Source organism: Alosa pseudoharengus, unplaced genomic scaffold (genome assembly GCF_046254945.1).
Source record: "Alosa pseudoharengus isolate Yale_2024_CS ecotype anadromous, Long Island Sound unplaced genomic scaffold, YU_APseudo_1.1 YU_APseudo_1.1_scf_7, whole genome shotgun sequence".
Taxonomy (NCBI): Eukaryota; Metazoa; Chordata; class Actinopteri; order Clupeiformes; family Clupeidae; genus Alosa; species Alosa pseudoharengus.
In genome coordinates, this window is record NW_027468859.1 from 31,284,080 (window position 1) to 31,311,778 (window position 27,699).

The window sequence follows — 27,699 nt, forward strand, 5'->3', positions numbered from 1 at the left end:
CCTCTGCCCGAGTCGGTTCCGCCCACCTCTGACTTTCCGGCCCCGCCTCTGCCCGAGCCCTTCGTTCCTGTCTATCCTGAGTGGTCTGTCCCTGTCCCAGTCACTGTGCCTGTCTTTGTGCCAGTCACCATCCCCGTCACCGTGCCAGTTACCGTTCCCGTCACCGTTCCCATCTCTGTTCCCGTCTCTGTTCCCGTCACCATCCCCATCTCTGTCTCTGTCTGTGTCTCTGTCCCAGTCACCATCCTAGTCACCATTCCAGTTACCGTCCCAGTCACCATTCCAGTTACCGTCCCAGTCACCATCCCAGTCACCATCCCAGTCACTGTCTTTGTTCCTGTCCCTTCCCCTGCCCCTGTGTCTGTTGTGTCTGAGTCTGTCGTCCCGTCTGAGTCTGTCGTCCCGTCTGAGTCTGTCGTCCCGTCTGAGTCTGTCGTCCCGTCTGAGTCTGTCCTGTCTTTGTCTGCTTGTTCCCTGCCCAAGCCCTCCGAGTCTGCCCTGTCCGAGTCTGAGTCTGTCCCTGCCTGAGTCTGTCCCTGCCTGAGTCTGTCCCTGCCTGAGTCTGTCCCGTCTGCTTGTTCCCTGCCCAAGCCCTCTGAGTCTGCCCCGTCTGAGTCTGCCCCTGCCTGAGTCTGTCCCGTCTGCTTGTTCCCTGCCCAAGCCCTCTGAGTCTGCCCCGTCTGAGTCTGCCCCGTCTGAGTCTGCCCCGTCTGAGTCTGCCCCGTCTGAGTCTGCCCCGTCTGAGTCTGCCCCGTCTGAGTCTGCCCAGTGTTTACGGTCTATCGGACCGGTCCCTCCGTCCAGGCCCCCTCCGCCCACCCTGGTTCGACTTTTCTGGGGACGCCGGGAGGCGTCCGTTGAGGGGGGGGTACTGTCAGGATCTGGCCCGGACTTCTGAGTTTGTGCCACCCTGGTGGCCATTTTGTGTCCTGTGTTTGTCTTGCCTGTTTCCCATGTGCTTTGTGTTTACCTGCCTGTCACCTGTCTTGTCTCCGCCCCATCTCCTTATTTGGTCATGCTTCCTGTCTCGTTAGTTTTCCCTCCTTTTCTGCCTCTTCACCTGTTCCCTGTTATTGTCTCGTTGGTTTCGTCCAGTCCTCTGTCTCTCTTGTTAATTGCTCTGTGTATTTCTACCCTCCTGTTTCTTTGTTCCCTGTCGGATCGTCTCTCTGTTTCGTCAAGTCCAAGTCCTGTATGTTACATGTTATGTATGCATGTAAGTAAGTCAGTCTGTAATAAAGTGTGTTTTCCGTCAGAAAAGAGTCTTGCGCTTGGGTCCTCCTTCACAACCCTGACACTAGACAGCATGGGGGGCAGGTCAGTCAGAGTGTCATGGCCTCCAGACTTTGGAACACTCTCCCTCAACATCTCCATGATTGCACCAGCATCACCCCTTTCAAGACGCAACGGAAAACGCATCTCTTCATGATTGACTACTCAGCTCACTCCTGCAACCCCCACTGTAAGCTGTCTCACTTGCTCCTCTTCTCTGCTGTACTCTTGAACTGTTGTGCATTCCCTCTGTTGCTATGGTTGTTCGTTATGCTGTCACACTTAAAATAATAATAATATTAGTATTATTATTATTAAAGGCCAACTTTGTAACTCTAGTAAATTCTTTGATTTCTCACTTTTGTTGTTGCATTTTTCCCTATGACGCTCCCCCTACAGCTTTGGGGTGCATATTTTACAACCATCTCTTTGGTCTTTTCGCAGACTCTATGATGGATGTTTAAAAACTTAAGCCATCAGTGCCCGTTCTTATACTTAACTAGCATTGCTTAGGAGAGCATGTGAATATCAAGAGAATTTTAAGCATTTTGTGTTTCTCGGTCGTTCTCGCTTCTCACGAGACTTCCTGATCCTTTGCCAGGACACAGATGCAGATCTTGCAAGGTTGGTTTTCTGCTAGGAGACCGTAGGGGGAGCAGGGAAAGCCACCACAACAGGTTTCTCCACAACAGGTTTTTTAACCATCACAATGATTTCTAAGCTGTTTTATTAAGTTGAAAATGTTGCATAGGGGCCTTTAACACTGAACACTGGTGACGGGTCGAATATCTTTTAAAAAGCTGCAAGCTTTTTTGTTTTCTGCTTCAGCTGTAGTTAGAAATATATAACCCATTATTCAAATTAGGGTCTGCAATCTTTACAGGGGATATTGCACTTTAGCAATTCTAAAGTCTGAATGCAAAACACACACTGGCATTGTTTTCCATATGCTTTATGTACATCGTGATTGAATCAAGAGTACTGCTGATCTCTGCAATTGAGATTGAGGAACCAAAAACCTTCACATTATTTTCATTCAGTTTGAGGAAGCTATTAACCACCCAGAGTTGTATAGCATCAAGGGGAAAAGGGACTATACATTATCATCACCTGACTTCAGAAGTACATATAGATAAAATGAAATCATCTGCACATATGATTGATTGATGAATATGATTTTGACCTTGATCTTTGACCTTTGACCTCCAACATCAATTCATTCATCTTTGAGTCCATACAAACACTCATGCCAAATTTCAGGCATGTATGTCAAGGCATTCTTGAGATATCGCGCTCAGAGTATTCATGGACTTTACCTTTGACCTCAAACATCAACTCACTTCATCTTTGAGTCCATATAAACACTTGTACCAAATTTGAAGCATATACGTCAAGCTGTTCTGGAGACATAATGCGCAAAGCGTGAGATATGGCTGTTACTTTTTTTTTTTGACACACGGGAAACACTTAAACAGGATAGTTTAGCGATAGCCAGATTGTATGCTAAGAAGCTGAGACAGTTGGATTCACATTCTGTGCCAGTGTTCTGATTAGCCCGGGAACTACTCTGGGAGATTAACGAGTGCAGCTGGCTTTAGGCGATTATGACATCACAGCCTCCATTCAAGTCTATGGGGGGAAAATTAGCTTTTTAACATTTTTAATCCACTATTTCTCAAAAAGTATAAACTTAAAAAAAAAAAAATATAATAACTCTCTTGTCCAACTTCAGACCTACACAACCAACCACACAACGGTTATTTCAACATGTCTGTACGTTAAGCGGTTATGGTCGCATTCATTCTTGAAAAGGTAAAAAGAAAAGGTTATAAGGAGAAGAAGCCAGGAGATTTCAAGATAGTGGATTCCATCCACTATAATTAAGTGATAAAAGAAAGGAACCTAGAACTCACCTCATCTTGATAACATTCTGGGCAGTAACTCTATCAGGCATACTGTGAATGGGCAGTCGCGCGGCCTTGCTGGCGCATCGGGGCCCGGTTCACTCTGTTGTTGTCATGATTTAAACAATTGCACTGTGGAGTGACATCATGAACTTGTGTTACGTGCATAGAGGACATAGAGAGTGCTAGAACATTGTGTCGTGTCTGTGCACGTATGACCTGCAAGTTTAATAAGTAAAAGACCTCCGATGAATTCCACCATCTCTTTTATTGAACAAACACAAAGCACCAGAAACATTACAGTCGGGACTTATTTTCACAATAATGACCGGCGTTCTATACATCATCCCTTACGAATATGCTGCTTGAAATGTAAAACAGATGTAAACACCATATTCGCAATATTGTCTTTTTCCGAATAAGGTCAATACTCAGAATATTAATGTCCATGTGACGTTGTGACATATGAGGGAGTGAAGTCCCCTCTTTTTATGCAGAAAATGCAACCAAGAACAAAAAACCTTGCTTTGTTTTTAGGAAAATGGTGGATGTGATGTCCTGACAGGCTGGAATTAGTGCAGTCAGCACAAACACAATAATGAACCATTATGACTTTCCAAAAAAACGTCAAACAACGGTTAAACTCCTCCTATGTAATATGACACATTTGTGGGTGGGAAAGGCATATTTCGGAGTCTGCTCAAAATGGCAACACATGATGGCAAAACATTAATTCATACATGTACAATTTTAAAAAGACATTTCAGCAAAGACAAAGTATAAATTCAGTTTTGAAATTAAACTACAAATTGCTCTTTAACTTCTCAGGGGAGCAGCTAGTGGACAGCCTAGATTATTATTCTGTTTTACATGTACTCTTTTTATGACTTAGCCCAAGGTTTAATAACTCTGGGTAAAACTTCAATATAATTTCACAACCTCTTTAAAGAAACAATGTAGTTCAAGAGTAGCCTATCATCAAGTTTGAGGCAACAAGAATAGGTAATAACAATAATAGGTAAACAGCCTGATCCAAACATGAGATTAGAATAAACTCTTCTGTTTTTACATTTTTATAACATGGACGCATCACTACTGAAACTGTCCATGGTCCTAGTCCACTTCAGAGGAAATGGCTGAGTTTCTCCTGAGCCAGGCTGAGACGCTCGATGCGACTCTGCAGCTCGTTACGACGTCGGCCTGCATCTGAGCCCTCGCACAGGGCTTTGTCCAAATCCACCCCCTCAATCAGGCTCAGCATCTCAGTACACAGCACTCGCGCTGACTGTTTCAGCAGGAAGAACTGGATCAGCATGGGTATCTGGTCTGCCAGGCGCTGAATCACTATCTGAGAGAGAAAGAGATAGAGACAGAGAGAGAGAGAGAGAGGACCAGGAGACAGTTTGGTTAATTGGGCCATCCTGTCTTCATGTTTTTTTTCTTATATCAATAAAACTTACAGATGAAAGAATTTTAATTTGATTCACTTTGAGCACTGCATGTCTGGAATGTACTGTTATCAGTGGGTGTCTGATGATCCTGATATGAAGGATGATCAGGAAACCTTAAAGTACACTATTGAATGCTCAACTTTCTCCTGATAATGGAAACATTTATCAACTCATTCTACTCTATCAGTGGATATGCCACTAAAGCGTGCTGTAAAGTGACGTTTTTCATTGTTACAAAATTAATGTCACATCATATTATTAAGGAGGATGTAGTAACTGTATAATAAATACAATGATCTGTGCCACAGAAGCCTCTCAGCCAGCTCTATATTTCCGGCGGGGTGTAGCGGCTATTGTTTTAGTGTACCACACGGACCCGGTTGTGTGTTGCACCTAGCGATGCCAAAGAATTTATGCATGTGTCAATACTGAATAAGAGTTGCTTTGTTGGGCATAAACATGATATTCAGTATCCAGGTAAAAAAACAAAAGGAGCAGAATATAACTGATGCCGTTACAACCCAGCTGACGCTCCACCGGAAATATATTGCTGGCTGAAGCTCCTTCAGTGACATATAGTCAATTGTTGACAATCACTTTAGGGGCTGTATTTTGGGTCACCAGCGCATGCCGTAATACTCGTTATTCACCCGCGCAAAGTTGAATTCTGTATTTTGCACGTTTATTTTTTAAGCATTGCGCCCAGGGGTGTGGCAATTAACAACCTAGGGAGGGGCCTAGTGCGTTGTCTAAAAATTGTACATACACCACCTAAACCTGGTCAGAAGTCAATGGCGAGTTGTTCATATGCTATTTTAAGAGCGCATGTCACCAGTCATATTGGCAGGTGCACGCACCATCCTTCTATCATTCATGAACGCACACCGGCGCACGTCCATGCAAAGCATTACAAATTGCACGATTACAATGGGAAACATAATTAGAACAAAGATATTACGAAACGGTGACGGTTAAAAGTGATTAGGGGAGAGGCGAGAGACACGTATGGAGCACAGCTGAAGACGCACGTCACGAGATATAAGCAACTCCTCTGCAGGATAAATGTTGTTTTATTCAGTCATTTGAGCAATATTAGGGTAAGTATTGCTTTTTCCAGCCTATGTTTTCGGTGGTAACCCATTGTCAGTCAATAGTGAAAGTAACTGCATATAACTGTCTTGTCGTTGACTGACTCCTTGGTGAAGTTAGTTTCACTTTGCCAATGAGTTCAAGTAGACGAGTGCAAATGCGTGAAGGCTATGCTAGGCTTTAGTAAAGCATGGTTTAAGAATGACTATTCTATACGGTCCCGCAAGCAGCCTCCTTCAAATGTGCCTTTGAATGCCAAAATACCGATGCATTTATTTGACATATCGCGCATTGCGCCGTTAAAGGGAATGACAGATGTCATTCTCATTGGTTTAAAATGATGTTACGCCCCAAACACACCCATATGACTGATTAAAAGACCTAGGAACACCTTGTTACGCCATGCGCTCCACTTTTGATAGCGAAACCCATCCCAATGTGAACTGGACATCCTACTAAATTTGAATAGACTTTTGACGAGTGACTATGCACTTTAGAATGATAGGGCCCTAGGCCTTTTGTTTGGAATCTACTGTAATCTACCTCATAGTATGCCTGGAGCATTTCAGGGTATTTGTTTCTCGTGTCGAAATCAGCCCAGTTCACAGGTGAGGATTCCTCCATCTTCGTCAGGGCCTTGAAGTAGATGGTGTCCTGAGTGTAGACCAGCTTCTCCATCTCAAACTGCTCCCGGATCCTCTCCACCACTTTGACCTCCTGTTTCGACTGGATCTGGTCTATCTTGTTCTGTGTGAAGAAAAAAGGCATCATGAAAAAGAAACAGTTAAATCAAGGCATTTTGAATTTGAATCTGATGCCTGACAAATCTCTGAGAAGACTACAATCAATCAAGTGAACCTGAGAAATGGGCTTTATTCACAGCTAATTTATATGAGAAACACACAGGTATAAAGATGCATTCAACATTTTTGATAATATTTATATTTATATTTACCATTGCGACACAGTGAAGGAAAGGGTAGTTTGAGAAGCAAGTTTTTGAAACGTCATTGAGCTGTGCCTGCACAGTTTCTACAAAAAGGAAAATGTATTATTCCCAGTGAATTCATGAGGAATATTATATGCAATACGTGTAAACACAATAGTCAACTGCATTACCAATACAGCAATAAAAACACAATCAAAAACTATCTCAAACTCATGAGTCTTTCTGATGGATGAGTAGAGTTGTTAACGAAGTGCCTCACTGATCCTTTGTACAGTTACCTCTGATGACTTTCAAAGTCTCTAATGCAGGGCCCTCCAGGTTTTTCACCAGTTTCTGGACCACCATCTCAAACACTTTGTAGTTACTGAAACCAGGGAGTTCTCTTCCTCTGTGCTTCAGGTCATACTCCTTTGCAGCATCCTGTACCATTTTAGCATCTGTTTTGTAAATGGATTAGACTTAATGAGTCAAATTTATTTTTTGTAGTCTAAGAAATGTCTCAATTTAAGGAAATATTATGTAGATTTTGTTTTAGTCAACATTACGTGCAACTCACATGACTCTTGACTGTTTAGAAGTTCAGTGTTCCATAACTGGAAATGGCTACGTAGGATAATGAATAGGTTTTCCTCATTCACTACCTCACCAGCACTTAAGTTGTTGATGTTCTCAGTGAACAATGTCAAGATCTGTGAAGAGATAAACACTGATGTTTTAAGTATGCAAAGCTGTTCAGGCAAACTGTACTGTATTGGTGATTAATTTTCAATCTAAATCAAAAGGTCAGCTAAATATTTTGCCAAGTAATGGCAAATGGCAAACTGAATCTCAGTGCTTTTTAGAAATACTCCCAATTACTCTGAAGTATGATGTTAACACAACAGCTAGGAACTATTAGAGGCATTCAATGTAGTTTTGAGTATTTTTGGTGACTCTAGAGCTCCCCTTAGAGTTGTGAAATATTTATATATTTTTTTTACCATGTTATTGTAAATAATTCTCATGGCATGATACTTCCTTTCCCCCTGCATGCACTTTTGTTTTGGAGCCAAAGGACTAGCAACAGACAAAGACTATCTCCAAAGAGCTATATCTACTAACCAGGTAATGTTTCATGATTCTCGGGACCTGAAGTTGCAAGGCTGGTTCTTCAATCCTAACCAGCCATGCTCTATAGCTATGCTAGGTGAATGATTTCCCTATTACAAGTTTGTTTAACATCAAATTGCCTTAAAAGCTGTTATATTAAGATTGAAAAAAAAAAACTTGCAGAGTGCTGCTTTAATCGTTATGGAGTTATGCAGACATAATAATAAAGAAGATCTAAATATCTTGCTGTACTCACCTCAATCAGGTAAGCTTTCTTCTGCTGGGGTTCTGAGGGGGGACCTTCTGTGCATTCACTGACTAATGTCCTTGACTGAAGAAGCTCCATCTTAACTTGCTCTGATAATGTTGGTAGTGCTTTCTGAAACACACACACACACAGACACACACACACACACAAACAGAGAGAGATTTTCATGTCAGCACTACAGGTCATTCACACCAAGATCATAACTAAAGGCCTTTAATGCCAAGAATGATAACTATAACGATAATCGTGAACAAGTATCGTTCCAACTAATAAGAAAGATGACGTCAACACATAAACTATAACGATAACGACATGAAGAACAATATTGTTGGGGATCACTTTCAGAGCAATTTTGAGAATGATAAAACAGCCAATCAGAATCCATCAGAATCATCGAATTTTAGCATTGTTGGTCAGTGTGGACCATCGTTGGTCGCTTTTATCGTTCTAGTTAGTTCCTGGGGTGAACGGCCCTTTAACTCTTATGTATTCCCATAGATGAATAATATGTAAAATGTGAGGATATGCTTCTCTTCAGCACTTACTTTGATGTGGTCTACCAGATCTTGGGTCAGTTTAGTAGAAAGGCACTGAGTTGTGGCTTTTTCCTCCTTGAGAAGACCACTGTAAAAACAAAATAGCAAAAATAATGGTAACACTTTACTTGACAGTACATGAACACATGACACTGTCATGACACATGAACCCTGACCCCTGACCCTAATCCTAGCTTGTTATGACAAAAACAGAATGCCACTTAATAACAGAAGCGTTATGTCATAAACGTTTATGACTTGTTTATGACACATTCATGACAGTGTCATGTCACTCTTATGTCGATGCTGTCAAATAAAATGTAACCAATATAATTTAGCAAATTTTTTTTAGCTCAAACATAACAAAGACAAATAAAATATACAATCCACATATTATTTTACCATAGCATTAACAATCTAACATCATCAAGTCTAGTGAAAGTTGTTTTCAAACGAAAGGACAAGATGTGATTTGCAGAGTAGGTCAACATTTACCTAAAATACTTGTGTTGTCTGAAGAAATCTCTCTCCATCCTGGTGGCCTCGGCTAGAGGAATCTTGTCCTGAATTTGCTGCTGACCACGGCATTTCACAACTATGTAGCCTTTGCTCAGTGGGATGACACGATTGTTAACAATATCCAAAACGTTCTTTTCTGTGCCACGATCTACGAGGTCTGGTTTAGTCAGAATAGCTGTAAACACACATTCAATTAAAATTTTCAGATTACAGGCTTCTTTTGGGGAGGATATGAAGAGTGCTTTTCTTACAACCAGATTAAAACATGTCTTAGCCTACCCAAAGTTCTTTTTCCTTCTGGATCTACATCCTGGGCCATTCTGAGAGCTTCAGTTGTTGCTATGTCAACATTACATGGAACCACCACCAAGATTATTGTTTCACTCTTCTCAATAAAGCTGAGAATGAGGCTTTTAATCTACAAACAAGACAAAAATTAGCAGTTCATTTTATATGATGTAAACAATTTCTTATCCATTATGCTAATTCTGTTTTTGCCTTGTGTCTCAAAATTACATTCAGTTTGAAGACTTTTGTTTTGATTTTATGCCTGAAGCGGTGCACAAAAGATATTTCAACAGTGTGCCAATTGGATATGATTTATTTCTATCCACTCACCTGGTCTCCAATGTCCTCAGGCTGTCCTTTCACAGGCACTCGGGCAATGCCGGGTAAATCAATCAGAGTGAGGTCACACACATCAGGAGACATGATCTCCAGACTGATCAGCTCGTCACAGATCCCAACACCGTCTCCAGCCAGCTCGTTCTGGGCTGATGGACACATTGAAGAGGGGGTTGTTAGTTTCTAAACGTTGTCACTTTAACTCATTAATTCCTGCTCTGTTTGACAAGTTAGGTTCAAAATGATCAATTTATGTCTGGTTCTGTAAATAATAAAAACAATTAAAAAAAACACACACTTATTGGCCCTCATTTATTAAACGTGTGTACCGTACGACATAAAACAGTTGTAGGGCGTACGCTCATTTCCATGCAAAGCATGGCATTTATCAATTTGAACGTGAGCGGTGGCTACACTTGAATCTTACGTCATGTCTCAAATCGTGTACGGGGGTGGCAAATAGCATGGTGCAGCAGTAAATCGGTGGAGGATTGGAAAGTTGAAGAGTTGAATTCAGAATATCTTGGACCTGAAACTTTTGCTGCACATTTGTAGCCTACTGCCTTATTGTAGCCTGTTATGTTAACACATTTGATGGCTTAAGATAGCCATAGGCTACTGTATGCGGAGAGAATTACTTTCTCTTTGGAAAGCGCAACAGTCATAAATTAACGTCAGTTAAACACAATCATCATTCACGTCACTTCATGTGGGAAGAAGAGGTGAGAAACTGGGGGGAATTCATTTGTTTGTTCATTTGTCAATTGTATGGGAATTGGGAATTTGCTGTTTTTGTCACTTGAAAGCTGCATTTCCTTCTTTAACAAGCGTCTTACACCATTTGTTTAATCAATACAGTTGTTTATTTAAGATTAGTGAGCATATGTTTTAACCTTTGTTGTGGCATCCATGTTTTCCGCACATTCTGACAGCAAAGCGCAAGAACACTCGCCGTGGGAAAAACAACGCAATCACTCCCTAATATTCCCAGGTGGCATGAACGGACCATCTCTTTCTCTTTTGGACGTATAATGCATCTACCATGTCGTAAATTCTAGGGGCGAGCCCTTTAAAACAAGTGTGATATTCAAATTACACCGCCACATTTATCAACACACGTTTATTCTTATGCTGGAATTGGAATGATAGGAAAGTTTCATGAATCACACGTGAGCCCCGTCATAAGATGATTTCTATGCTCAGATCTACACTGGTTTCTACGCTCGGTTGATGAGGGCCAGTATCACTAAGCCAGCATACCAATCTTTTTTACACTCTGCAATTGAGTGTTTCCAGACTAAATTCTATGATCTACATGATGATGAGCTCCCCTGTGTTGTAAACCCTTTATCTTACCCTCATTGACATAGTCCTCAGCCAGAGAGGGGTCTGTAAATTCAATTTTCGTGTCTTTGTAGGAGATGATGGCCTTCCACTGCACACCTCCCTTCAGCTTCCTCAACTTCAGCATCAACGGGCATCGAGTCACAATTCCTGAGGAAAAATGTGGTATTTTTGATAATGAAATGATAGCGACTGAAAGTTGAATGTTCATCATAACTTTTAATTTATCTTAATTTGATCACAAAGTATATTTTTGAATAAATTTTATTTCTCAATGAATTCACTGGAAGGAAACTGCTTTTAGATTTATATCAAAAGTATTATATTATGACACTTTCCTTTTAAATCAACCAATCAAATATTAAAAAATGTTGTGCCTTGTGAAATAACCTTATTCATTTAATATTGCATGTGAAAAAGACAGTGTGCAGGAGTTTTCAGTTATCAATTATTACACTTTGGAAGGCTGCTGGACAAAGGTAGTTAATCTATACCCACCAAACCTGCCACCTGCCACTCCACACATTTCCCCCCTCTGTGGCTTAAGGCTTAACACTGATTGTGTTTCGTTTCTGATTTGTAGTGAGTTCTGCTTCTTTAGCTGCTGTTTCTGGTAAAGTCTACCACACAGGGAGTATGGCCTACTTCTGCTTTTGTCTACTTTATCCTGTAAATGTGGGGTTTTAACCCAATTTTCATGAAAAAAAAAAAACCTTTTGAAGAAAACCATTATGAGAGCACTCATTGTGCACTCCTGACACCATAGTCTACATGGAATATTGATGCAAATATGGATGGCCTAATCTAAGCAGAAAATTGACTGTTCTATGTTCAAAGTACTCTGCAAGTGTTCATAGTGTGTTCATAAAACCTGGGCAGGCAACACAATCTCACCACTGCCTCTGGGGAGAGCTACTCCAGACAGCGCCTCCAACACGGAGCTCTTCCCTGAGCTCTGGTCTCCGATCACAGCTATCGCAGGCAGAGTCAGATCCTGATCGATTCCAATCATACGCAGTGAATCAATGAGGTCTAGATAGGGTCGAACCCGTTCACTCAAATCGCTATGGAATACTCCCTCCATCTCTTTATTGAAACTATAAAGGAGGAAAATGTCATTAAAATGTGGATGAAAAGCAGTCTTTTTTAAACTGTATTACTGAGTAAGTTAAATACAGTACATACTTATTCCATGCTCTCTCTTGAGTAATGGTAGGCATATCCTCATCACTTTCCACTGGATTCCATTGGTCCATTGCTCTGTAGGTAAATGGCTATCATAGATATCAAGCACAAATGGAATCAAATGAATTAAGCACAATAGAAATAGCTCAGAATAGAAATAGACATGACACTCATACATTGCATACCCATTTCAATTTAATCATTGAATCCAGTGCCACTGGCCATTTGGATGCCCTAAGCAGAACTGCTTTGTGCCCCCCCGTCCCCTCAAAAAAAAAAATATTTTTGTTTAAAATATGAATTTCTTAAGAAAAATACTACTAAAATTAGTTTGAAGTACTAGTATAAATGGTGCACTGTCACTTTAAGGGCATTGAGTCTACATAGACTTTTTTGCCAGCTCCATTCAAATATAGACTAAGGCTGATAAACAAACTCTAGCATTGCTACATTTATAGCACAATATTAACACTATATGCTTAATATTAAGTTGGTATTTACAGCCTTCATTGCTTTGGAAATGGAAGCATGTCATGACACGATGCTATCTAGACATTTTCTGTTTGCAATTAGAAGTGAATTATGCGCCTGGTAGCCACCTAGCCTGTCTGAGTGGAATACATTTCAATCGGTGTGACGTCATGTTCTGACAGGATGAGTGTCACATCTATTTCCCTCTCTTTTGTCCTCTGTCTGATTTCTCTCTCCTGTCTCATGTGTTGTGTTTTTAAAACAACTACTCTAAATAGCCAATAATATAATTAATTTGACAATAAGTTATGTCTGGGCCATGCTTAATGATAATATCCATCACAACATTAAATATCCATCCTATAAAATTAATATAACTTAAGGTTCAGTGCAGGTTAGATAGCATAACATTTTCCAGTACAGGTAGCCTAAGTATCTCATTGGTGGCCCTATTGCATCTTCATTGTATTTAACCATTAGCTTTCTCATTCGTTTTGACATGTCAGAGGTCGCCTAGGCCTATCTGCAATTACCTGAGACAAGGATAATTGTCTCGTTGACTATTTTTAGGCTACTTAAAGGTGCTCTAAGCAATGCTGGGTAACATCACTTCTGTTGACTTTCAAACAAAACAGAAAGCTAGCTTGCTACGTCCTCCCCCTCCCTTGTTGCTCCCGTGCAATTGAAACTCTCCTAAACGGGCATCTCGTCTGTGATTTGCTGGAACAGTTTGTATGTTTTATGGGCTAGGTCTGCCCAGGTTGGTTTTGTTGCCGATTTTGGAGCCTGGGCTGTCCACAGAGATCGCGTTCGCGTGTATTCAGGACACAGACAGCTAGGTGATGTTAGGTGATGTTTGCAGTAAGTGACATTAATGTTTAGCCTAAAAAACGCGTGGCATCGCTTAGAGCACATTTAGTAAATTAAACGGAACTTAAAGAAATACTAGTGTCCTCTATAATACGGCATGTGACTGCAACTATAGGCTACAGTACGTGACACCTGACAGTGCGTTGAGGCTTAATGAATGAAACGAAACGTGATGCTGCCATGACTGCAACTAGACTACGTGACACCTGACGGTGCGTTGAGGCAAGGGTAATTGTCTCGGCTATTTTTACTTAGTAAATTAAACGAAACTTAAAGAAAGAAATACCTGTGTCATCTATGATAATTACTTCTAAATGACTGAGAGGACCCATATCATCATTGCATGTAACATGCAGTTGCTGTATTTTGACATTGTAAACGTTCGAAAGAATGAAAATCAGGTTGAAGTAAAGCTGCGGTACTTATATTTATTACCTAAATGTTGGTGCACGCGACGCCCCATGGTGCCCTATGCATAGTGCGTGATGCGCGTGGTGGTAGCGGCGGCACTGATTGCATCAACAACACTGGTTATAAACTAGGTAGGGGGATGCATGAATTGCAAAAAACGGTAAAGCAGAATTCCTGTAACTGATAATTAAACTTACAAATGATTTCATAACCCTAAGGATTTGAGATACCCAAGGAATCTACCAATCACTTATCCTTATTAATGCCAACATTTCATATCAATGAATCTCTCGGTGTGCTTGTTTTTCCGGTGTGAGCGGTGTATGTTGGTGTAAAGGAGTGCGTGTCCGAGCAGGTGGAGAGAAGACTCAGGTGGAAATCCAAGTGCCACTTACAATTTTTTTATTATTCTTATTTACTGGTAGGCTACCGGCAGGTTTAAGTGACGAACAATTACCAAACAAACACTGGACAAACAGAAAACAAAGATAGGACAATGCCCACGCTTCTAGGCCCCTGTTATAGCAACAGTACTTACGTCCTCTCTCGTCAGAGACGCATCCCTCTACTAAAGCAACCCCAGGCATTAAATAGCACTGGTCACAACCAAATCACGGTCACAATTAAATTAACATCTTGAAACAAATATTTCATCTCTTAGAACCCCTTGCGCAGCACAATACTCAGATTCTTTCTTGTGCATTAACAACAAACTGCGCTTCCAAAAGAAACCAATGAAAAGAAAAGTTTGCCACAAACACCCCTGCGCTAATGAACGCTTCCCTACGGGAGCACGCCCCAAACATTGAAAAAGGTCTTGCCGTCTGCAAACCGGCTTGCCCCCTGTACACGGAAGGCCGCCATGAAAACTGGTGAGAACATTCGCTAGTACAGCATTAACATGCAATGACAAATTTAAGAAGTTACCTTAAGATGTTATGTGCGCGCTTGCAACCCCCAAACTGCATTGATGTCACGCTATGCAAACAAATACCTTTTAGCACTCTTACCGATAACAAATATTCCCTTCCTACTTCCCTTCACCACGCATCCAAACCTTCAGCCCACCGTACATACATTCACTCACATGATATTTGCTTGGTACAAATTACATTGTCCACAATCATGCCAATCATCCCCCCAGATCATATTAATGTAAAATGTCTCGTTTTGTTTAAATGTTGAGTCTTATTGTCCATACCGTGTCGGGAGATTTGTCAGATCAAGTGACAGGCGCACTGCGCTCTGTCACATTACCCCCCCTCAAGCGTCTTCGTCCCAGAAGACAAAGAGAGGAAGACCGCAGTCCAACTTTCTGATGTCATATAATGCCCAACAAAACTGCACAGCGGCATTCTTTTGGTCCCCTCAAGCCTGTGAGCTGTAGCTCCAGTTCTCCTGGAGCTGGAACCCTGCTTCTGGGCTGAACCCGTTGCCCCTGTAATGCTTGGATCCTTGCCATTGCCACTGGACACATTGCTACAGCTGGTGCTTGGACCCCCGTCGTTGCCGCTGGATATACTGCCGTCACTCGTGCCTGGACCCCTGTTGTTGCCGCTGGCCCCACTGCAGCCGCTGGAGGTTGACCTGTTGCATCCACATCCCCTGGCATTTGCCAGACACCGCCATTTGCCACCCCTGGTGCCGACCTTGAGGCCACTGAAGCCTAATTCCGCAGCCAGACTAGCCTTCCTCTCCTGTCTTTCTCTCAAGCCCTTGCGTCGACGAAGGCAGAACTGCTGCACCATAGTCTTCATCCTCTGGCTACCTGGTCACAGGAGCAACTTTCCTCCTGCCGCTGCTTTACCTTACATTCCAGCCTGGTCTTCGGACACTGGTAGTTGATGTTTTTTTTCCACTGCCACCATATGTAAAGGAGTGCGTGTCCGAGCAGGTGGAGAGAAGACTCAGGTGGAAATCCAAGTGCCACTTACAATTTTTTTATTATTCTTATTTACTGGTAGGCTACCGGCAGGTTTAAGTGACGAACAATTACCAAACAAACACTGGACAAACAGAAAACAAAGATAGGACAATGCCCACGCTTCTAGGCCCCTGTTATAGCAACAGTACTTACGTCCTCTCTCGTCAGAGACGCATCCCTCTACTAAAGCAACCCCAGGCATTAAATAGCACTGGTCACAACCAAATCACGGTCACAATTAAATTAACATCTTGAAACAAATATTTCATCTCTTAGAACCCCTTGCGCAGCACAATACTCAGATTATTTCTTGTGCATTAACAACAAACTGCGCTTCCAAAAGAAACCAATGAAAAGAAAAGTTTGCCACAAACACCCCTGCGCTAATGAACGCTTCCCTACGGGAGCACGCCCCAAACATTGAAAAAGGTCTTGCCGTCTGCAAACCGGCTTGCCCCCTGTACACGGAAGGCCGCCATGAAGACTGGTGAGAACATTCGCTAGTACAGCATTAACATGCAATGACAAATTTAAGAAGTTACCTTAAGATGTTATGTGCGCGCTTGCAACCCCCAAACTGCATTGATGTCACGCTATGCAAACAAATACCTTTTAGCACTCTTACCGATAACAAATATTCCCTTCCTACTTCCCTTCACCACGCATCCAAACCTTCAGCCCACCGTACATACATTCACTCACATGATATTTGCTTGGTACAAATTACATTGTCCACAATCATGCCAATCATCCCCCCAGATCATATTAATGTAAAATGTCTCGTTTTGTTTAAATGTTGAGTCTTATTGTCCATACCGTGTCGGGAGATTTGTCAGATCAAGTGACAGGCGCACTGCGCTCTGTCACGTTGGGTATTTCTCTTTACCCCTCGGTTTCAAGTAAGCGAAAATGCTTGGTTTTAAGGGGTATCTACCCCTTCCCCTTAGTCCTACCCCTTGATCCAAAAGAGAATTGGGATAGCCCTTCCTCTCACGTGAACGCGCAAAACTAAGGGGAAGGGGTAAAACAGAGAAATGAGATTGGCCCTTAATCAATATAATACGAACAATATTTTTACTATAGAAAATTGCTAGAATTGTTATAAAAGTTATTAAATTGTTAATATAATGGAAACTGGATTATTTTAGTATGTAACACTATGAAATGTTAATAGTATTTGTATGAAAAATATTGATGATTAATCAGGCAAATTATTCTATTATCAGTATCAAAAAGAAAAAAAAAACATCTGACTTACCTTCTGTGAGTTGTGGGCACTCAATGAGTGCAGTCTATTTTGCAAGCTCATATATAGGGGAGACCGGGGCTGGTTGGAACAAGGGCAGGTTGAGACACTGTTAATATCCAGGCTACTAGAGGGAGCTGCAACAAAATTCCAACACTAAACTGACGGCCTTATTGAGTAGAGTAAACTCACGTATGTAACTGGTCTCCAGGTCATTAACCCTTTAGGTGAGAACAACTTTTTTATTTTGTAGTGTCAAAACTTAGAATATGCACCTCCCACTAAATACATCCTAGAAGGGTAATAGTTAGGGATAAATAAAAAATATTCATTATAATTGATTGCTAGGGGACTCATCTATAATTTAAAATGAAGTTTAAAAACCTGAGGTGACCGATATTAGCAGGCTAACAGCATTGATGCAAAAAAGTTTGACCTAATGTGGGCGGGGCAGGTTGGCACACGGGTTGGTTGGCACATACATTCTCTATGGCTATTTTGTGACAAATCTATAAACTTTGTATTTTACACATAAAAACATCATCAATCTTTATTTTAACATTGTTATTGTAATTACTGAACATAGTTTTACATTTGGAAGCATTTCCGACATTTTTAAACATTTTAAGTAAAAAAAAATCGGTAGGGACCAAATTGGTCTTGACGGTGGGCCCTACTGAAGAAAAACACACAGAAAAGAAATCAGCAAAGCCCTACAGGTAGTGATATAGATGAGCACTTCAAACAAAAGCAAAAGGAGTACTGCAAAGGACTATAACATAGGTGTTCCAACCAACCCCGACTACATGTGCCAACCAACCCCGTGCATGGGGCAGGTTGGAACACGTGCACAACACCACTTTAATCATATATAACTCAAAACAAGGGATCATTTGTTGACATTGAATGTATACATTTTGTAGCTGAGATCCCAAGCTTTCAGTTAATCACAATTTGATCATTTCAACGCATTGTAAGACGGAGAAATATAACCGAGAGTGAAAAGTGTTCCAACCAGCCCCGGTCTCCCCTACCTGACTGGACTATTTGAACTGAAATTGAAAGAACAATGTGAGGAATTTCCAGAGTTAACAGTGCTGTGTTCTGTGGTCACACAATAAGCAGGGGAAAGACAGGTAATCACATAATCACTCATATAATGCAAATACAACATGTTTGGTTTTTATCACTTTGTTCAGGTCCAATCAAGTATAACATGTCTGTCTTTGTAGATGTAGGCTATATTATTAATTTGTACATTTTTCAATATTCTTTGGAATTGAGTAAACATTCATTTACAAAAAAATGTGTTTGCTATACTTATTTAAGTTTAATTACTTATGACCCTTGGAAATCGAAAGTGAGCTGACTACTTATTCCACCATGTTTAGGCTGACTCTTGTGACTTGAGGGGTTTGCTTGCCACAGTATCGATTAAAGACACTTAGAGAATGGAAAACCTGAGTTTTGAAGTTATGAAAGGTCTTGTAGCCTCATTGTATAGAACTTTCTCTCAGAAGGGATTTTGGCTTGTGTAGGTGTACTGTGGATTCCAAAATATGTTTTGATTTCAGAACTATGGAAAATACTTTATGTGTTGATGGATTGATTTTTTGAGGGGCCAGCTGTGGCCTACTGGTTAGCGCTTTGGACTTGTAACCGAAGGGTTGCCGGTTCGAACCCCGACCACTGTGTGTTCACTGCGTGCCGAGTGTGTTCGCTAATTCACAGATTGGGATAAATGCAGAGAACAAATTTCCCTCATGGGATCAAAAGTACTTATATATATGATTTGAGCACTAATTAATAACCTATATTATGGGTTTGTCAATATAGCAATTAGCAAATAACACTTGCACAATCTGTATTGCTTCTGTATTCCTCCATTACTACTTAATGGCTTATCACCTTTATGGAGAGGAGGCCAAATGCTTGAAACAGGTTTTTAGTGGCGCAGCAACTTATTGGCTGGCTGGTAGGCTATGTCTCATATCCTAGTTAGTAGTAGTAGTAGTTTCTGGCTTTGTTTGATAGCGTTAACCTGTCCTGTTTTTTCTTCTGACATTGTCAGAGAGCACAGCTGGATCTTATCGTTCCATGGCCACATTTTCTCTAACTTCGGAGCTAACTCCCTTTCCCTGTATTTGAAATTGGTTAGCAAATGAACGAAGACTTGGCTTTTGTCTGTGTATTTGTTTTCTGACACTATTTTGAATATAACTCGCTCCAGTCTCAACAGCCTGTCTACTCTCCATACGCATCTCAGTAACACTCGAGTCTCTCTCGCTTTCTGTCCATCCCTGTGCACGGGCCGCACCATTATAATGCAGTTAGGTTACTTGGGTTGGCCTGTATCATGGTTCTCAAACTGGGGGTCACCAAAAATATTGGAGGGGTCGCGAAATGATTTGCAGTCTGGATTAAAGAAATTTTTGTAAAGGTTTTCAGTCAAAGGCTGCCATAGACATAATGCCTTTGATGTTGACATAGCCTACCTATGAGAGAAGACATTTTCTGGCTCTGCTTCCAATGCCCATCTCACAACATTTCGAAACCAAATTCTGCCGGTTAGAGAGAAGGGAGTCGCGAGACTTGGCCCATGTTTTTGGAGGGTCGCCAGCCAAAAAGTTTAAGAACCACTGGCCTACATTGTAGACAAGTAAGGTCTTGTAGCACCAGTATCTATTAATGGCTTATCTTAAATCTAACATGATCAAGTTCCTGCAACAGTGAACAGATGAATTGCCCCCCCCCCCCCCCGTCGGAAAATAAAATGCCCGTCAGTGAATTGGTGTCTGCTGCAGGGTCTGCAGTGTCACAGTCCGGCTACATTATTTGTTCAGGTTCACTCTGGGCTTTACAAAGCATCTTGAGAACATTTCAGTTGTTATCGGCACCACATAACATAGAATCAAATTGAGTGGAATTTGTAAAAGGTCCATTTTTTTTTGGTGTTACTATGATGCTTACCATTGCATCCCACTATGAGCTTCGATAGTTCCCAGAGTAGAAGTCACCTGTGTAACCCACGTGGTCGGCTTAGCTGATTTACTCTGACCCTTCCTCTGATGTTCACTTCTGACTTGCTTGGTTTTTCCTAATCTCATATTTGACAATTCAGATCATGTCAAATTAACTGCCTTTTCATTTCAGAACTCCTGTCAAGGGAAGCATGTCTTCCTGTTTCCAGTTCAGAGGTAGTTTCCAGATTTTCACAAAATGCATCCTCTAGAATGGGCAGCGCTGAGTGAGAATAATCACTCAAATGAACAATGTAAGGTGATATGGCGATACCAGCCCCCTCGCTTCTCTAACTGTTCGCCTTCCTTTCACCCACTTCCTTTTTCAGCTGTTTTAGTTCTCATGTTTTGGTTGTCTGTTCTGCACTGGGGTTTATTTTGTGTGTGTGTGGCTATGGGATGAAGGAAGTACCATCCCATTGTTTTGCAACACCATTACATTTATAACAATTATGTACAAAATATGACCACCACTCGTATTGTACTGTGGTGGGTCACTGATGTTATTAGTAGTCTAGTCTATAGTGCTGGCCTGGACCACTATGCTCATCTGGACAGAACACCTTCTGTCTAATTCCAGACTACTAATAACATCAGTGACCCACCACAGTAGAATACGATGGCCAGTTCTCCTGGTAGCATGCCTACACTTTCACTGATTTAGCCCCCACGGCCCTGGAGACTAATCCTAGCCGTTCCTCCTGGCCCATCTTAAACTTGAGGGATATCTAAAGAAACTCTAGAAAACTATGCGGGTCAAAGGATAACAATTTATTTGTCAGGTACAAGCTATTCATCCAATACATTATAGAAGGTACATCTAAATGAATAATGTGAAAGCTACGAAAACAGGTTGAAGGAACATTTAGGAAACCATATGAAGCAATCAGAGAATGAACATACCAGCTCAGAGGATGATGACTACACACCTTAGTGGTGCGGGAGATTCTGACTACAGAATGCCTCCCAGAATGCTCTGTGAACCGCACTTAAATACTACCTAGTTTGTGGTTGGTTATGGATCACATGATTGGAGGTCAGCTGATTTGGGATCACATGGTTGGAGGTCATCTGATTTGAGAGTACTTTGATGAGACTTGAGACCATTGTTGTAGTGAGAGTGAATCAATCAAGACATGACAAGGTATACATTTGATTACATTTCCTGTCCCTATAGTTAACTGCTCCTGTGGACATGTGACAGTAGGCCCACAATAGGCCCACACTTAGTAGTTGATCAAGAGTCAATATATGACTGAAAAGATTATCATCAGCCTGGTAATTAGGATCCTTACAGATACATCGCACACTGGAGGGTATATTTTGCTGACTTTATTTGGCGTGAACAACGCGTTTCGCAAGTTGCTTCATCAGGTTCACGTTCACAGTCAATCTGACACCCACAGGTGAAATAGGTGGTAACATCATAACATGACCATACCAGACCCAGTGAAAGTACTCCACACTCTTAACACACCAGAAATTGCAATCAATATCGTCAATTCAATATCCTGCATATTTTAGCTTGCATATAGGCCTACATATACACAATCTATGGGCTGTATTTTGGGCTCCAGCGCATGGCGTAAAGCGCGTTATTCACCTGCGCAAAGTTGAATTCGTTATTTTGCACGTTTATTTGCACGTAGCAATAGGGAGGGGCCTGGCGCGTTGTCTAAAAATTGCTATCATACACCACCTAAACCTGGTCAGAAGTCAATGGCGAGTTGTTCATATGCTATTTTAAGAGCGCATGTCAACAGTCATATGGGCGGGTGCACAACGCGTGTACACCCTGCTTCTGTCATCCTCAAGAATGCGCACCAGCTGAACATCCATGCAAATCATTACAAATTACATGATTACAATGGAAAACAAAATTCTAATAAAGATATACGAAATACATCTCCTAATGAATAGTTATTCACCATTTATTTGCAAATTGGTAATGACGGATACAAATGATTACTTCACCAATACAAGCAAGACCCGTAGGTATTTAAATCGACCTGCCAAGCCAGGGGTGTCTGTTAAGAACCAGGAAATAGGCCTGCGTACATTCAGGAAACACTGACGGATTGACCTCACACCAGTACAACACAATGTAAGTGAAAAACATCACTATTGAACTCATCTGTTGAATATTGTTGTGCGTGTTAATATTGTCCATTGGCGCAGCCACATGGAGTATCTCATTGGACAGCGAATAGGAAGACGGCAAAGGCTAGGGGACCGAGTCTACCGGCCAAGGCACACACCGATGAGCTGGGAACTGCTGTACCCTGTCCCTATGCCCTCCCCGTTGCTGTAAAAGTAACCGCAGCGCTGTATTTTTTTGCTAGTGGGTTATTCCAGCATCCCCTAAGTTCAATTGGAGGCATATCCCAAGCTGCCATAAGTTCGGCTATACATGCAGTTACATCAGGTTTAGTCCGACATGCTGGTGAATATATTCAATTTCCCATGACACCTGACAGACAGGAGTGTGCAAGACAGGAGTTCTGGGCAAAGAGTGGGTTCCCTGGTGTTATGGGTGCTATAGATTGCACTCATGTGCAAATACGTGCCCCATCAGAAAATGCTGTGATCTAAATTAACCGCAAGGGAACCCACTCAATAAACGTACAGGTGATTTGCAATGCTGCACGTGAAGTCGTGCATGTGTGTGCAAATTATCCTGGCTCCAGTCACGACTCCTTTATACTGGCCAATTCTGTCATTCCTACAGTCTTCCAGAGGGAACCTCCTCCGGAGGGGTGGCTGTTAGGGGACAATGGCTACCCATTAAAGACATGGCTGATTACACCTTACATCATGCCAACAACAGTGCGTCAAGTGGCGTTCAATCGGAAACACGCAAAAGCACGCTCCGTCATTGAAAGAACATTTGGGTTGCTGAAAATGCGCTTCAGATGTTTAGATAAGTCAGGTGGCACATTACAGTACAGTCCTCAAAAAGTCACAGCATTCTTTGTGGCATGTTGTGTGTTGCATATAACATTGCCATACACCATAGATGTGTTGTAGACCTAGATGACGAAACATTACAGGACATTAGAAGACGTGATGCTGAATTGCATGTGCCGATGCCAATAAACCCAAATGCTCTAGCAGCAGCACGGGAGAGGAGGGATCTGTTCAATTTCATTGAACATTATACATAACGGAACTCGAAGTATTGGGTTGATAGTGTTTATTATAATCTCAAATTATAGTTGCATAATGGCAAAAAAAAAAAAAACATGACCTCCCTCTTCGTCCTCCCCGGGTTCGCAGGCGGGGAGGATTTCGTTGGAGCCGGGTACTGGAGGGTCCAGGAGGAGCAGGGAGCAGCGTGCTCCTGGTGAAGGGATGAGCTTGTTTGGAGGGAGAAGGAGATGGTGTTGCAGCAGGAGCAACGCGCTCAACTGCCTCCGCAACCCTCCCCAGACTGTCGGCTATGCGGCCGAGAGGCCGCTGCAGCATCTCCATCCGGCTGAGGCGGGTGTTAAGGCGCCGAACACTGCGCCGGATTCCGGCGAGCTCTCTCTCCAGTATATTGAAGCCGGCCTGCTGGAGATCCAAAAACGGCTCTTCCTGGCCGATGCTGCCACGGCGTGGTCTGGGTCGGCGCGTTGCTCCCCTGGACCTCGAAGTTGTTGGTGGCACTCCTCCCTCCACAACTACCCCCTGCTCTACTCCACTGGTTCCGGGCTCAGGAGGATTTATTTATAAATAAATATATTATTTATTTATTATATGCCTTTGTTTCAGGTAGTAAAGATACAATAAAATCATTAAACACAACAATTTTCACAATACGTCTGTAATAGGGGTGGGCGATACATATCGTCTGCGATAATATCGTGATTATTGTTTTAACGATGTGCAAATTGACATTATCGAGTATTTAAATTACTTATGGGGAAAAAAACACTCGAAATCACGCACTGAAGACTCATACATTCCCAGGAGGTAGGCTATGTGGGAGAAGTGCAGCAGAGCAAGTGTCATGTGATCACTAGTGAGTCACAACGTTGTCCCATGCAGCCTAATGTTTATTTTGTGCAGCAAGAGTAGCCTACTTGGGATTTTATGCGGCTACTTCTGTTCAAGTAGCATTGATGAGACAGTCACGTTTTTTCCTACACCGTATTATATGGAGAGAAAACATTAGCCTTTGAGTATTTTAATCGTCAGTTGTAAACAAATAACTATTCTCATGTAACTCTTTTGTAAATGGACTGAAGTTCGCTCTAAATATCTACGTTTACCGATTATGCTAACCGTTAGCATCTCTATGGGATTTCTCATATACATTAGCCATAAGCTAACGCATTAGTTTCTATTCTGTAACTTGGAAGCCTATTGCTCTAAAATAGCGGTTCCCAAACTTTTTCCCCCGCGGACCACCTTCTACATCCTGACTCGGCTCGCGTACCCCCACCATCCAACACATAAAAAAGTAACTTATTCTATTGACGCATTCCAGGCATCGTTGTTTAATTAGCCGCCCTACATGATGACATAATCAAAATGTGCAACTGGTCTATGAGCTCTCACGTTAAAAAAAACAGTGGAGAACCACATTAGAATAGTTAGGTAGCATCTCACTGCAGACCACGCACTGTGGCTTTGGGCAGTCTGTCTCCCAATCCATCATACTTTCGCTTTCTTCGCGCAGTCTTTTCTGTCTCGTTCTTTTATCCCCCTGCGCTCCATCTCCACCTTCATTAGTCTGCCCCCCATCCCATTCCATCGTTACCTGTGTCCTGCTCTGTTTCTCTCGCTTCTCCTCTTCGATCGCTTTAATTAGGCCTTTTGGACACTGTCCCTGTTTTTAGCCAGTTTTCCATGTTTACGCAGCCTTCTACCTAGCCTATACTTCAACGAAACTAACGCGCCAGATTCTGTCTGCCCGCAGGAAATCAGGTGTAGCCTATTGTGTGTAGCTTATTTTTTAATGAAAACATACCCTATTATAGAGTTTACAAATGATTTCCTTTAATTTCACGTTTCCATATCATTATAACCCGATTCGAAATTATGTATTATTTATGAATTTATTAGAGTATTAATTAATTAATCATTTTTAACTCCTTTCCGCCATTGCCCTTTTCATCTCGCGTACCCCCTAGTGGCAGCTCGCGTACCACCGGGGGTACGCGTACCACAGTTTGGGAATCCCTGCTCTAAAACAAAACAAAGAAGGAAATAACTGAGATGTAAGCTACTCTGTTTGTCTGCTCGTAGTTTTACAGTGAATCCTATGTAAAGGTTTGAAAGGAACTTCAGCTTCAGACTTTCTCTTGGGAAACTGTTAGGCCTATTCATCTAATCTAATGTAGCTGGCTAGACCATGTCATTGCCACATACACAAGTGGGGGCAGAATTGGAAATGTGTCAGAGTGACAATGCATTGGTTGATTTGGTTAAAAAGTCACAGGTTAGGTTATTGGTTATTGTAATGATGCTATTCATAAATAATGAGCTGTAAAGTAACTCAGACTTTAACAAAAACATTTTTTAAAGGATATCGACTAATTATCGTTATCGTCAAAATCACAAAAAATATCGAGATATTATTTTTTGTCCATATCGCCCACCCCTAGTCTGTAAAGTAAGCCTGTATGTACAGTAAGCATGACTGACCTTGATGTTGGACGCCGACTTCTAACCCTCCAAATCCCTCAATGCTTTCTGCACTGAGGGTGGAGGCAGCGAGGTCCTCCACTGGCGTCAGATCCTCAATATTGCCAGGTCCCCCTCCCGTCTCCAAACGCTGCTTTCGGTTCGCGGCGAGCTTTGCTTTCCCCCGTCTCCTGACATCACTGTACCGTATACGGCATTGTGCAGCTGTTCTAGTGAGGACACGCTCGCCGCGACCTCCTCCCACGCCTGCTTCACCTCGGGGAGTTTTGGTGGCGTTCTAGCATCCCCGAACATTTCGTGCTCGCGGGCCTTCACCTCACGCACAAGCGTCTCTGTTTCCTCTAGGCCAAAACGCTCTTGTCGCCCTGGCAATTGCGCCATCATAATACCAACTCGCCATTGTTCAAGCGCCTGGGTTTCAAAAGGAAATGGCAGGTGAGGGTTTGATTGGTTTATTGTATGTCATGCCTCTCGTTAATTAGAAGGCTTAGTACCACCTTTTTGAACAATGCGCTGGATGGAATCTACATGAATGTGGGCTGGCCACACCCAAAAAAATCAATGCGCTTTGCGCCAGTGACGATGCACTTTAGAATGCCATGATAGGGCCCTAAGTCGTTTAAGCATATTTGTATCAAAAAAACATATTGCATGTTCAAAAATACAATAGATTTTTTCGGTCATTACTCATATCAACCAACAATTCATTTACATAGAAAAAGACACTCTATACAAAAATATACTCTATTTACAAAAATATAATCTATTTACAAAAATATACTCTACATACACATCTTGTCCCAAGAATACACTTAAATCCAGTACCTCATTTAGACCGTATGGTTCTACTGTGTTGAGTTCATGTATCCAAAAGGCCTCTCTCTGTAAAAGTTGTTTAATTAAATTACCTCCTCGTGGTTGAGGTTTAATCCTCTCAATACCTATAAACTTAAGGGTAGTGGCTGGTCCATGACTCTTATCTCTATAATGCCTTGCGATTGCATAATCAAAGTTACCATTTCTGATTGCTGCTTTATGTTCCGCAATTCTTAATTTTAAATTGCGTTTAGTTTGGCCTATGACCAGGTGACTAAGGCTAGGGTCACATTCTAGAACTTCCCAATGTGTTTTAACAATTTGTTTAATCTGTTTGGAAGCCGTACAATATTCCGACACAAAGGTTACCTGACTACCATCTGAATTTTTCGGCGAGGGATCCAATAAGTCTGTCCTTTCTCTTTTGTTAGCTTTTTCAATCGATTGGTCGATGAGGGTCTGATCATATCCTTTGAATGAATCATTGGGACATTTCTTTGACTTTGATTTTGAAATCATTTTCGTCACTGCATATTCTTTTTAATCTTATAAACTGTCCATATGAGATGTTTTTAATGGTATGTTCAGGATGGTAACTTGATGCATAGTATTCCTATCAGTACTCTTTCTAAAGATCGATGTCTCTAATTGTCTGTTTGCATTGACAGTTATCTGTAGGTCAAGGAAATGTATTCTGTCACAACTATGTTCCATTGTGAAGCGCAAAGATGGATGAGTACTATTGATGTAATCATTAAACTTCAACAATTGATCTTCAGAACCCATGAATATTACCAAAATGTCATCAATAAAACACTTAAAAAACAGGATATTATCCTTAAATGGGTTGTTATTGAAAACATACCGGTCTTCCCATAAATAAATTGGCATAATTAGGGGCAAATGGAGAACCCATGCTTGTTCCTTGGGTCTGTAAAAAGTATTTATTATTAAACATGAAATAGTTGGACTTTAAAATGAACCTCGTCATCAACATCAGTAATTCGGTTGGAAAAGCATCATCATGTCTAGATGTGAGGTAAAAATGCATGGCCTCCAACCCACCCTCATGAGGGATGT

General features: G+C 41.7%; 1 protein-coding gene across 5 annotated transcripts; it reads right to left on the reverse strand.

Annotated features, from left to right (window-relative positions):
* Positions 1 to 4,030: 4,030 nt before the first annotated feature.
* LOC143110178 (interferon-induced GTP-binding protein Mx2-like) lies at positions 4,031 to 20,449 on the reverse strand. Of its 5 annotated transcripts, XM_076273044.1 has the most exons (16): positions 20,123 to 20,447; positions 18,184 to 18,204; positions 17,165 to 17,218; positions 12,231 to 12,319; positions 11,940 to 12,142; positions 11,058 to 11,195; positions 9,696 to 9,850; positions 9,357 to 9,495; positions 9,054 to 9,252; positions 8,568 to 8,646; positions 8,011 to 8,133; positions 7,222 to 7,354; positions 6,944 to 7,102; positions 6,672 to 6,748; positions 6,260 to 6,463; positions 4,031 to 4,524 (listed from the first exon to the last, which is right to left on the reverse strand). In XM_076273044.1, exons 3-16 carry the CDS (start codon positions 17,213 to 17,215, stop codon positions 4,300 to 4,302), a joined length of 1,974 nt encoding a protein of 657 aa, XP_076129159.1. In that variant the 5' UTR covers positions 17,216 to 17,218; positions 18,184 to 18,204; positions 20,123 to 20,447; the 3' UTR covers positions 4,031 to 4,299. The 5 variants fall into 5 exon arrangements, with proteins under 5 accessions (XP_076129159.1, XP_076129158.1, XP_076129157.1 ...); XM_076273043.1 differs by lacking the exon at positions 18,184 to 18,204 and having other exon boundaries at positions 17,165 to 17,233; positions 20,123 to 20,449; XM_076273042.1 differs by lacking the exons at positions 18,184 to 18,204; positions 20,123 to 20,447 and adding an exon at positions 17,345 to 17,742 and having other exon boundaries at positions 17,165 to 17,233.
* Between the last annotated feature and the right edge of the window lie 7,250 nt (positions 20,450 to 27,699).

Excerpts from the sequence above, each read along its gene's own strand:
- LOC143110178 (XM_076273042.1), bottom strand. The coding sequence starts at position 17,368 with ATGACCTGGAGACCAGTTACATAC. Across the intron at positions 12,143-12,230 it reads CAAGAGAGAGCATGGAATAA|TTTCAATAAAGAGATGGAGG; the intron begins GTATGTACTGTA and ends CCTCCTTTATAG. Across the intron at positions 9,253-9,356 it reads AGAAGGAAAAAGAACTTTGG|CTATTCTGACTAAACCAGAC; the intron begins GTAGGCTAAGAC and ends GTGTGTTTACAG.